The sequence below is a fragment of the Saimiri boliviensis genome, chromosome 6 (genome assembly GCF_048565385.1).
Source record: "Saimiri boliviensis isolate mSaiBol1 chromosome 6, mSaiBol1.pri, whole genome shotgun sequence".
NCBI classification, from domain to species: domain Eukaryota; kingdom Metazoa; phylum Chordata; class Mammalia; order Primates; family Cebidae; genus Saimiri; species Saimiri boliviensis.
Genome location: NC_133454.1, coordinates 64103272 through 64116384, shown reverse-complemented (window position 1 = coordinate 64116384; position 13113 = coordinate 64103272). Strand labels below are relative to the sequence as shown.

The window sequence follows — 13113 nt, the reverse complement described above, 5'->3', positions numbered from 1 at the left end:
GTGATGCGGTGGGGCAAGGCTTAAGGAAGCAATGCTTTGCTCTTGACTAGGTGCTATTAGGGAGTAGGGATGATTCTATGACTGAGTATGTTGATAATTCTTATTATCTAGATGAGAAGACTGACGTGAGGCTAAAGCTGTTCTTGATAAAGAAACAGCAGTCACTCAACATGGCCAGGATGGGGGGATATTTGGCCGTTTTGTGGCTTGGACATGTTTGTATTTTGTCGGTGTTCAGACATGATTACAGAATGGCCTTGTTTTATCCCCATCCATCATAACCTGAGTGGCCTGGTCTGAGGCTGACGATGTGTGAGATTGTTTGTGCTTAACCGGAGCTCAGCAAGACCCAGCCTAGAGTGCCAGGACAGTGAAGACCTTGCTGGCAGTATGAGGTCAGCTCCCAGAGGTCAGGGCTGCTCGTCCACAGATCAGATCGTAGTTAATGTCTAGGGTGAGAGAAGAACAGCATCCAGCCTCAGTACCACGGCTCTGTTCAGCCTTGCCAAGGATCATTCTCTCCCTCTATCCTGTTCCCACCTCTCCAAGGTAAGGCTTCTGCCCTGATTCTGGACAAAGCCTTTATAAAACATATTTGCATTTTCTAGATCTTCTGTTCCACACTGGGAGGATGGGCTCTGAAGCCAGCATAGTTGATAGACAAGATACGTTGTGAGAACCTTCATCCTCTCGCCGAAGCCTTTGCCTCTGTTGGCTGTAGTCTCCAATATGGCCCATCTCGCTCCACACGGCAGACCCGGAATGGCCTAGACCAGTGACACCTGGTTAAACTGCCATACTTGTTTAAAATCTATGAAGCCGCGATAACAATTGTAGTTATTTATTGCATAATTGCTACTTTCTAGGAACTTTTACCTATGCTATTACATTTAAATCATACAACAGTGTTTGAAAGTATATTATTATAGCCATTTCACAGGTGAGGAAACTGAGGCTTAGCAAAGGTCAGTGGTTTGCTCAGGCCACTTAACTGTTGGGTGGCAGAGATAGGGTTCAAATCTGTGTCTGTGCCAAGCCGAGCTAGAGGCCCCTTCACTCTGCCACTCTGTCTCTAGCTATTACCTCTTCTGGGAACATTCCTGGCCAGGATCTGCCATCTTCTCCTGATCCCCTATGCACAAAAAGCCAAGTTATTCAGAAAGTGATGCTCTGGCTGTGTGCCTCATGAGAGTACCAACACTGTCAGACCTTGTGATGCTCCAGTCCTTTTGCTCAAGCTCTCTTCCCTGGAAGGAGGGAGGCACCTGGGAAGGCCTTTGCTGCATGTGCACCGTGGACATAGACACACTCTGGCTTCACAGCACTGGGGACCCAGGAGTATGCTCACCCCACAAAAAAGTAGGGTATTCCTGAAGTGCATTCTCAAGTCTAACTGAAAGAGTCCTGAAGCTCAGATGACTTCTTCTATGCCCGCGAGGCCAGGAAGGGTGGTTTCTACCAGCCTTGCCAAGTTCTGTCTTAAAAGAGCCCATGCTGACCCTGTGCGAGCTGCCTGATAGTGCTGAAGACATCAGCGATAACTTCTCTGGCAATTACCAAACAGAAGGGAAATGCCACCGGCTGTCCTGGATGTGATAGGTAGAGTCCACAGAGCTAGATGACTTAATATTTCTTGGGGCTCTGAACCTTTGCAGATCCAGCGGGGTGGGGATCCTCCAATAGCTCGAGAGGATTTTCATAGAAAACAGGAAGTTCTGTGCAGCAGCAGTTAGATACACTTGTTTTCCCTCCTTAGCAAAGCTGAGTAAGAATACAAGCCCAGCACCCACCCAGCCTTCTGGGTCTCCTTTCTGGGGCTGCCTTAACATCCTGTCCTCAATCCCTTCAAGGCAGCGAATCTGCCACATTGCAATTCTTGAATTACTTCTCTGTGAACAACTTGAGAGCAGGGACTGTTACCTTGCATTGTTTCCTAGCATAGCACCTGGTATATGGTAGATGCTCAATAAAGAGAGTGCTTGTTTAATTATATTGATTAAGAAGGAAGAGGAACTGCCCCATAACCCCATTCAATCATTGCTATGGAAAATCCTCAAGAAATGTTTCCGGATTCAATCAACTGTTGGCAAAGCAGTAATGTTTTCATCTATGAAACTTGAATTTCTTCTCCACCGCAGTTACAAAGGTACTAGGGAAAATCATCTGACTTCTGCTTTCAGGCCACATAGATCGTATTTCCTACCTCTAACCTGAAATCCTGACCTTCAGAAATGTCCTAAAGTTATCTAAGGATGTGTATAAACTATGAGAGGTTTGGCTGAAAGGCAGACTGCAGTAAGTGGGTTTTCTTCCCCATTTCTATAGAGGAATAACAGACTTTTAAATTCTATATCGGAGGCAGTAACAGTCATGCCTACTTCCCTTTCCCCTCTTTGAAATAGTGGCTGTTTGGCTTCTGAGGAGGCTGGGGTGGCAAGTCCTGTCAGAAATCCCAAATTCATAACAAGTTGTTCTCAAGTGGATGCCTGTGGAAGAACAGTTTCTGCACCTGGGTCCATCAAATTCGCTAAGGACCACAAACTGTTGTCCCCTCCCTTAAAGTAAGCACATACTGATTAAAGTAGATGTTGCATGCAAATGAAGCACACATTTTTATGGAAAAAAGGAAATTCAGAAAGAAAATATGTTTATTTTCAAGAATTTGAAGGGCTGTTAAATGGAGGAGACGTCAGACTTATTTAGAATTTTTATGAGTTTTCTCTGAAGCACAAGAAGAATGTTCTTTATGCCAGTTTCCCCTGTAGTTCTATGGGGAAAAAAAGTCAAATGGCACACCAGGGGCAGAATGCGTTGGCCCTAGCTTGCCTTTACAGCCCAGTGTCTCACTGAGGCTTCCTACACTCCATTATTTGCTTACTTGAAACTTCTTTTGGCTCCTCCACGTGTTCTTTCCTCGGTCGCCCCTGCCGGGGTCACATACAAGACTACATTGCAGTGTGGTCAGTACTGCACACACAGGACCTCTCCGTTAGAATGGGAGCCACCAGATACTAAGTGATATATGTGACAGCAAGCTCGTTGATTTTATATACACATTGATTACTTTATCATCATTCAGCAAATATTTATAGAGTTTCTACCATGTGTGACTCTAACTCATCTTCAAGCCTTGGCCTCAGGGTTACGGTTCTGCTCATCAAAATAGGTGCTCCCCTGAGTGCTCCCACTGTTTCACATCCTGGCATTTATCACTGGTCATTTGATAGTTTATTGATGCATTTGCACCACCCCCTCTGCTCAAATGGGAGCTGTATGATAACAGGGACTGAGTCCCTTGCTTCTCTGATGTCTAGCACAATGGTCAGTGCACACAGTCAACACTGGCTATCAACACATCATCATTGAATAATGATTGATAGATAAATTAATGTATACATAAATGCAATGAGTTTTCAGCCAGTTGAAGTATGTTTGCAAAAGGTGGATCCCCAACTTACAAGGATCTTTTTAAAAAGTGACTCTTTTTGGTATTATACCAACCATGTTAGGCTGTGATTGATTTCCTTAGCTCGCTTCCGCATTAGACTATGAACTCCCTGAGAACAGGAAGAGTTCTATTTGTCTTTGAAATCCTACAGAATAAGCATACAGTCAATGTTTGGGAAGTGCACAAAACGTCTATTTTCTGAGAATGATTGTTTACAGAACAAGAACGCTGGGGCACTAAAGAAAAAGTGGCAGTAATGTAATCCACTTGCTTTGCCAAGCCACTAAGAATACCTTGGTAAATACTAGCTAATGTGCAGCCCTTTGCTTGCTATTAAGATTTACTGATTTCAATAGAAAGGAAACTAAAAACTGAGCATGTTATATAACCCAGACACCAGGGACAGCCTCTAATCACCTAAGAGTTCATAAAATACATATTGGCTCTGTCTGTGGTTAGATTAAATGCAATTGTCTAAAAAAGGTAGGATCCGTGCAATAATAGTTCTGCCATGTGAATGACAGGTTTGGTTAGTGGATGAAATTATCCTGTATCATTGCATTCTCTAAGAATAATCCTTCTTACTCTGAACAAATAAATCAACAGCATTGGCTAACTCCATGCATATAAAAAGCACCTTCAGTAAATGCCAGGTTTCCAGAATAATAAAGACTTCCAACAATAAAGACTTCTTTAAAATCTATTTCTTACATAACAGTGACTGTTGTATAGAGAGATTGATATGGTATCTTGTTTCTTCCTGGTGTGATCTTACTTTTATCTTTAAATATATACTTATCTATGTCTGTATGTTCACCTGCATCTTTGTGAACACTTGGGAAACTCAGTATTTCAGTGTGTTTCAGAGAATAGGCTGGGAGATTGATGATAACTATTTCCGGCCAGAGTTATTAGGTACAACTTTCAGGAGAAACAAGAGAGCAATAGAGCGTGGCCAAGAAGGGGAAGGCAATGCTGGAACCCAGTCCACGCCTGCTGCCCAGGAACCTGTGCTGATGGTTTGTCATGTCTTAGCATAATGGTATTCAAGCCATGTGATGTCGAAAAGAAAAAAATACATACCCAGCTTGGGGCTTGGTCTGATAACAACCAATTGCCTTGGTATAAATCACACGACTCTACTATGAAATTAAGTGTTTTCAAGTTAACACAAATTAGCGTCAGTCCACTGACTGTCGCCTACAATAAATTAAGCTGAGTCTAAAAGAAATCAGTCTGCATAGAAAGACCAACTTCCAGCACCACTTCCTTGCTTTTTCCAGCCATGGATACTTCAAATCGGAACATGTTTGAGACGTTGGTAAGTGCAGGCTGGGAAAATCACCTCTCTGTAAAGCCAGGCAGATAATGTTTTATTATTAATGCAGTCATGGAAACCCAACGTTATTCAAGTGATCAGTCAGGGGGTATCTATTCACTCTACAGAAATCATCTCTACCTTTAAAAGTAAAGTGAACTTCAGGGAGGCTAGAGGAGCAGGGCGGTGGGGAAAAAAACCTCAGAAGTTGGTGTGTTAGGAGCCATCTCTGGAATGACAATGTATGACAAAGAGAATGTGGATTCAGTTGATAAATGTTGGTTTTAGAATTTGCTGTTTGATCCAGTCAGATGACGTGAAAATAAAATACAATAAAATGAAGAATTTACTATTTGAGCTGAGAGTCACTCTCTGGAGAGCTGTGTAAACAGTATGAGCCCGAACGCACCTGGGAGAAGGGTCAGTCCCTGTGGGTGTAGACCAGGGTAAACGATGTGTGTGAGGAGAGGAGGAGACCATTTCCTCCTCTGTACCTCACATGCACTGTCCCCTAATCCTCTTTGGGAACTTGAGGTCAATGAGGGCAGTGTGGATGAGGGGAGGGCCCTCTGTGTGCATTGCTGTTTATTCTCTTGGCAGCATTTTTTTTTTTTTTTTTTTTTGTATCTTTGGAACCTGTCCTCACCACTTTAAATCACCACAGCTGTGGTTTTCTCTTCACCACTCCGACCTGATGTTGGCTTCTTGTGTTTTCACCTGGGTTAAGGTCTTGAACAAGGCATTATGGGATATCACTATTATTTAAAATATATCACTAAGTTGGTTTCGCTTCCTAGTTCTTGTGAATAAACGCATTTTTCAAGGGGGATTTTGAAATCTATTTTAAAAACACATTTGCATTTAATGAAAAATACCCTGAAGACACTGCTGACCACAGTGCGCACACCTTGACATGCTTGGGCATGGGGAGGAGGTAATCCAGTGTTTTTGACCTTGGGTTTCGCCATTGCTGGCTGTTCATGGGACAGTCCCTTCACTATTTTGCTGTAAAATGGAAGTCACAGTACTGTCTTCTATAAAAAAAAAAACCCATTGAGCAAACAGGATTTTGAAAAATATAATTAATTCACTGAATTATTTTATTTACGTTTACTGGATAAACAGTAGACACTCATAGAGTGTGCTAGCAACTTGGATACAGGAATGAATAAAGTATGGTCTGTTTTTACGGAGTATTATTTAAATCAGTGCTCCCCAGTCCTCCAGCTTTGGAGTAAGAAAGGAAGTGTGAGGTGTTGATGGTAGCCCTCATAATATTCCTTTTGGGAATCTTGGGACACCATGGAAAGAGGGTAGGAACAGGCTTGTAAATTTATGGAGAAGCCCTATAAGACCGTCTGGTTGTATCTGAGCTCTCTTCTAAATAGTGTTGAGCATTATAAAAAAAGCAATATAACCAATACTTGTCTAAAATATTTTAGGAAAATGTAACTTCAGAATATAACATTTGGTAAGTGAGACACGGAGTGGCAGAAGCTCCCCTGGACTGGAGGCAGGGAGCCCTATATTCTAGTTGTCATCTTGTCACTGGCTAGGTACATGGATTTCGACAAGTCATTTAAATTTTCTGAGTCTCAGTTTCCTCATTTGATAAACTGAGAGAACTGAATTGAATTAAATTTTTCTTGATATGTGAGTATCAACAGAAGTACAAAGATGATTTATGTAGTATATTGATAAGTGTTTTCTTGATCAGTTATTTTCCTGTATCTCAAAAAATAAATACTTCAAGTGCTTCAAGTTTGTGATTTTTCAGAAATCATTGCTTAGCAGAAGGCTAAACTTATGAGAAGGTGATTTCAGTAATAATATTCAATAAATAAAAATGCGGACCATAATTGTTTATCACAAACATTCTTAAGGTTATGTGAGACCAGCTGAGGTCAGGAAACACTTAAAACATATGATCTCTTAGTTTTCTTCTATTTCTAACTCTCTGTAATTATTTTGCTTCTTTATATTTGAGTAACATGGTCTTCCAGTGGAAAGTTTCTATTAGAAATAGCATTGTGGTATCCAGAACAAACTTGTCAGCTTGCCAAACGATTAGTAAGCCAGATAATTTTGAATGATCTTTTCATAGTTAGATCTTTCATATGAGTCACCTAGTTCACTATTGCTACAAACATAATCCTTTTTTGTTTTTCTTTGATGTGTTTTCAGATCAGGGTGTTGACAGAAAGTATGTTCAAACATCTTCGGAAGTGGGTCATCACTCGCTTTTTTCGGCATTCTCGGCAAAGAGCAAGGCTAGTCTCCAAAGATGGAAGGTGCAACATAGAATTTGGCAATGTGGAGGCACAGTCGAGGCTTATATTCTTTGTGGACATCTGGACAACAGTACTTGACCTCAAATGGAGATACAAAATGACCATTTTCATCACAGCCTTTCTGGGGAGTTGGTTTTTCTTTGGTCTCCTGTGGTACGCAGTAGCATACATTCACAAAGACCTCCCAGAGTTCCATCCTTCTGCCAACCACACTCCCTGTGTGGAGAACATTAATGGCTTGACCTCAGCTTTTCTGTTTTCTCTGGAGACTCAAGTGACCATTGGATATGGATTTAGGTGTGTGACAGAACAGTGTGCCACTGCCATTTTTCTGCTGATCTCTCAGTCTATACTTGGAGTTATGATCAATTCTTTCATGTGTGGCGCCATCTTAGCCAAGATCTCCAGGCCCAAAAAACGTGCCAAGACCATTATGTTCAGCAAGAATGCAGTGATCAGCAAACGCGGAGGGAAGCTTTGTCTCCTAATCCGAGTGGCTAATCTCAGGAAGAGCCTCCTTATTAGCAGTCACATATATGGAAAGCTTCTGAAGACCACAGTCACTCCTGAAGGAGAAACCATTATTTTGGACCAGACAAATATCAACTTTGTAGTTGATGCCGGGAATGAAAATTTATTCTTCATCTCCCCATTGACAATTTACCATGTCATTGATCACCACAGCCCCTTCTTCCACATGGCAGCAGAGACCCTTCTCCAGCAGGACTTTGAATTAGTGGTGTTTTTAGATGGGACTGTGGAGTCAACCAGTGCTACCTGCCAAGTCCGGACATCCTATGTCCCAGAGGAGGTGCTTTGGGGCTACCGTTTTGCTCCCATAGTATCCAAGACGAAAGAAGGGAAATACCGAGTGGATTTCCATAACTTTAGCAAGACAGTGGAAGTGGAAACCCCTCACTGTGCCATGTGCCTTTATAATGAGAAAGATGCTAGAGCCAGGATGAAGAGAGGCTATGACAACCCCAGCTTCATCTTGTCAGAAGTCAATGAAACAGATGACACCAAAATGTAACAGTGGCTTTTCAACTGGGGTAAAACCAAGTCTCCAAAGTTCCTAGTGGCTAGAAGGAGCATTATGAAGCAGTCAACAACTTAGTGGTATAAAAGTAGGATGAGAGCCTTCAAAGTCTACCAGCACAATGACCCCTGAGCCCTGCAATTGTGATTCCACAAGACATGTATCTCTACAAGGCTACTGTATTAGAATGTGCCATGCATTTATAGGAAACTGGCATATGGAAGCCATAGGTGCTCACTTGAAATCTTTAATATGATTATTTGAGCTCATGTAGTGTTGATGGGAGCAGACAAAATTATCAAAAGTTTCATGGACAGGACAAACAAAATATTTTTTTAAAGTTTCCTTAAAGAAGTTATGAACTTTAGAAAGGATCAGGGAACAATAATAATCTCATTTTGATTCTACTGATAAGAAAGACTCCACTTTTATTTGAGTGTGGAATTTTACTGATGGAAAAATTGTCTCCTAAGTTGGGGAGATGAACCAGCCAATCAATGACAATAAGAAAACGCTTACACAAAGAACAATTTGAGGCTTGAATCTTCTTATGTGTTACATTTAGACAGAGGCTAAATCTACACGCTAGAACCTTGATGATACCTTCCACAAGACAGAATGCTTTAGTTAAAAGCGGTGATATTTCTTTCAATCTGTATTGGATGGCTTCAGGGACTATACATCTATTTAAAAAGAGTATTTCCTGCTCTTCTAAGATAGCAATGAGGGGTTCAAAGGTGCAAAGTCAGTAGAGAAGGTAATGTACCATTAATGCACCTGAGAAGAAACAGTTTCATGAGGTTCTCCACCTAGAGTTTGTGCTGGAATGCTATTTCTGAAGAAGTGGGAAAGAGAGGAATGGGATGGAGCCCCACAGTTCAGGTTGTTACTAGGTCTTTCTTTCCCTGAAAGCCCATCTTCCTAAAAGGGACCAGCTATGGAAGGATCGACCTTGAGGGGAAGGTTTTCCTGTGAAAGTCTTCTTCAGGTCCCCACCTGCATCATTTTGAATGTGTCCTGGAAAAAAAATGGTACTCAAAGCTGCTTAGGAATCAAAATGTTTTCAGTGGGTTGATTCATATATTAAATTTCCGAAACTGTCCATGCACCTTGATTATCATTATTACTGTGCGTTAACTGAGTTAGACCCCTGATGAATGTCCTTTTGCGGAGAGGACCCTCTCCTGGAAGAGGTGGGAGGAGTGGAGGGGAAGCACACAGGACACATTTGTTGTCTCTAGCCCTCGGGAGGAAGTGACCCTGGCCACAGACACACACCTTCCGGTAGAGCTCCATGATGCCTCTCCAGTGTGAGTCTTGGCACATAAACTGGTAGCTGCCAGTTCCATGCCTGGGTTGTGTTTGTATGGATCCGTGTACCACTCTGGTCCTTCTGACGAAGAACAGTGGGGACTCTGATGGGTTTAAGGTTGCATACCTTGTCAATGGCCATAACCGTGGGCACAGCTGGCCCATGTGGAACTCTCACCCTGTGCCTGTGAGTGCTTTGGCACCACAATTTAATGTGCTGGCACAGCAGAAAGAAATCAGGTATCACAAGCTTGAGGGAGCTGGAATTCTCTGCTGGCCCACTGTCATGATGCAGCCTCTTTGCAAACTGGAGGGAAACCGTGTTGACACTTGTTCCCATCAGCATGCTCTCCTCCTGGTATATTCTCCACTGGCTGGCAGCATGCACGCAGTTGGCTGGAAGCGAGATGATCAGAAGCAATCCACTCCCTTTGATTGTTCAGGGAGCTAAACAACTGGCATCTTTCTGATTGGTATTTGCTTCTGGGTTATTCGGTGGAAGACTGCCTGCCTCTAAATATCCCTTTGCTAGGATCAAGACACTCTACACCTGGAGTCTCTTTTTTAATAAAAATTCCCATTGACCCGCTAGCAATCATTAACATAGGTACATCCAATAAAGCCCCTAGGAAATGAAGCCTGGAACAGGTGACTTTTGATAGGTCTAAGGAGTGGCTGGAACCCAAGAACACATAAAAATCCTGTGCACTTCAAAAAAGGGCTTAACAAGGGCATGGGTGTTCAACAAGTAAAGAGAAATGAAAAATAGTCTCAGAAGGCCAAACTGCCTGTAGGTAAATGCCACTGCTAAAGGCAGCCTGTTTATTACAATGGAGTAACATTTTTCCCAGTCGGATCTGACCACATTAGTATTGCTATTGCTACAGGTAAATACTGGGTTATTCTATTTGCTGATTTTAAAAGCAAGTCAATATTTCTAATTCCCATCAAGAAAACTGCATCCCATGATGCATTATTACATTCAAAGCTTTCCTTGAGACGGATGCCCTTTGAATTGTCCAGTTCATCTCTGTTGCAATGGGGATTTTGACTAAGAGCCTTTGATTCTGGTTGAATCTTCCTGGACCTAGGTTGGCTCAACTTCAATATTTGGAGTTAAGATCTGGGAGGTTTTCCTTAATGGAAAGCATTAAATGTTTGAAAATTATTCATTCCTTAAGAGAGAAAAGGTATAAGTAAAAGATCCTTTCTAAGTTGCCAAATCTAAGACATGGGCTGATCGGTGACTGTCCATCTGAGTCCGTCACTAAGGAGGAGTGCAACTGGACTTTCCAGAAGAGCTTCCTAAGGGGATGGCAGAGACAGTTGAGGAAGTGTCTTTCATGGGGATTTTTCATAAAACGGGATATAGGTCCTCAACAGGATGCTTCTGTGAATAGCGAGGGGATCTTTCCCTGTCTGGAACAAACGTTAGGACAGCTTCTGATGGAAAGAATGCAAATAAACGCGGCCCCGCCCCTGGGCCGTTGTTGCCTGCCATTACAGGAAGTGTGTGTCAATCAAAGCTTGACAGGGGAGATAGAGCATTTTATTTTGGAAGCCAGAAGGTTGAGAACAATGACTGGAATTTCCTCTTTCTGTCCAGCAAGGGCTGTTTGTCACTGGGGAGATAAAAGTCCAGGGGTAGGGAATAAAGGTTATCGGGAACTGCGCAACGCAGAGCCGTGGGGGGTGGGGGTGGTGGGAGGAGGGGTTATGGAGGAAATCTATTTCAATGCCTGTCATTAAGTTTCCATTAAAAGAACATTCAGTTAGGAATTCAAAAATAATTTAATCTCCCCAGCCAGATGCACCCAGCTGGACTCTTTGGAGCTGAGCCCCGTGGAGAGGGAGATTTGCACCAGCGGCTGCAGGGCGGGGGGCTGGGGCGTGTCTCTACCCAGTGCACCCTTGACTGCTTGGGTGTTCTCGAAAACATCAGTATCCTTCAGACAAGTGGGAAACCCCAAGGCTTGTGCTGTGGCAGAAGAAAGTTCTTTACTAGGAGTTATTTACTACGCTGTTACCATGTCTGAGTTTCGCTGACGGCATTTTGTATACATTCCCTCATTTAATTTTCCCAACAATCTTATGAAGTCAAGACTATGATTAAACCTTTTTTCACTTGAGGCAGCTAAGGTAAGGAATGAGTCCAGAGTCACTAGCAAGAAAATGGCAGGCTGGCATGCCCCAAGGCAGTCTGCCTTGAAAGCCCATGAGTTTAAAATCCCAGGCCAGGCGCGGTGACTCACGCCTGTAATCCCGGCACTTTGGGAGGCTGAAGCAGGCGGATCACATGAGGTGGGGAGTTTGAGACCAGCCTGACCAACATGGAGAAACTCCGTCTCTACTAAAAATACAAAATTAGTCTGGTGTGGTGGTGCATGCCTGTAATCTCAGCTACTTGGGAGGCTGAGGCAGCAGAATTGTCTGGATCCAGGAGGCGGAGGTTGCAGTGAGCTGAGATCACACCATTGAACCCCAGCCTGGGCAACAAGAGTGAAACTCATTTCAAAAAAAAATCCCCCCTCAACATCCTAAGAGGGATCTCCCTCTGAGGGGATTCCCCAGGGCAATCACACATTTCCCTAAAACCCACGGATGGCTGGTGCATGCTCTTGGGATCTGTCTTATACTTTGGGAGAAACCACTCATTGCTCAGCCCGGGACAGAGCCCTGGCCAGTGCTGAACCAAGACCTCTGGAATTGCAGGTTCTAGAAAAAGGCAGTCTTTTCTAATGAGCTCTTGGTCATCTACCAGATCAGTACAGGGAAGTATCATGGGTGTCCTGAAGATTCATTTAGCCCATTGGTGCAAACTAGCTTCCTAATACTAATGTTTATATTACTCTCTCGAAATATATACAAACACTAAATATGTACACGAATTATGTATATAATTAAAAACTATGTGTGTGCATATGTGTATGTGTATGCACACAGATACAAACACAAATATGTATATTTCTGTTTCAGTCTTTGAGGTAGAGGCAGATACTATTTCCATTTTGACATATTTCCTCAGAGACCTGGGGACATGGGAGAGGGGCTGCAGTGCTGGGTGCTTCGGGGTTTTCCTACTCCAAGGCCAGACACACACAGGTCAAATTCTGTGTCTAATACATAGAATACATAGACACTAAAATATGGCATTTTTCCTCATTTTAAATGTGATGCCACTGACTTCACCAGCCTTCTCACGTGCATTCTGTCAAAGCCTTCGCTGTCACCAGGGCTGTTATTTAGACACCCAACAGTTTTCCAGGCCCTAAAATTTCCATTTTCATATGTGGTGCTTTATACAGCACATTTTAAGACTCTGTGTTGCTGTCACTGAAAACCTTATCTTAAGCCTCACGCATGCTGTTTGCAAACAGTAGACCACTGGTGCCTTCTGAACACCATGATGTCACCATCCTCCCTGGAGGAGCCTCCATCCTCCCTGGAGAACAATCCCTGTGTTCTCCAATCACCTCTGTATTCCTAGCACCAGCAGAGTTCCTCACACAAGCCGTACATGGTTATCATGAATAAAACAAACGAATGAATGATTTGCTCAAGGTCTACATGGCTAGCAGTGGATGCTAACCCACATCTGTCCAACGAACTTTTGACTGACCTATGTCATTGACCAGTCATTTGTCAAGGGGCCTGGACAAATGACTTAAACTTCGTTGAGCCCCAGTTTCTTTATTTGTGAAACGGA

At 42.9% G+C, this 13113-nt stretch overlaps 1 protein-coding gene across 2 annotated transcripts in view; it reads left to right on the top strand.

Annotated features, from left to right (window-relative positions):
• The window catches only part of KCNJ1 (potassium inwardly rectifying channel subfamily J member 1), a 28808-nt gene extending 19604 nt beyond the window's left edge, over positions 1 to 9204 (top strand). The window contains exons 1-2 of one of the 2 annotated variants that reach the window (XM_003923514.4): positions 1538 to 4769; positions 6951 to 9204. In XM_003923514.4, coding sequence (XP_003923563.2) covers positions 4734 to 4769; positions 6951 to 8090 — 1176 coding nt within the window. In that variant the 5' untranslated portion in view covers positions 1538 to 4733 and the 3' untranslated portion in view covers positions 8091 to 9204. Of the gene's footprint in view, positions 1 to 1537; positions 4770 to 6950 lie in introns of those variants that run through there. The other variant, XM_010334370.3, reaches the window with a different exon arrangement.
• Positions 9205 to 13113: the final 3909 nt, after the last annotated feature.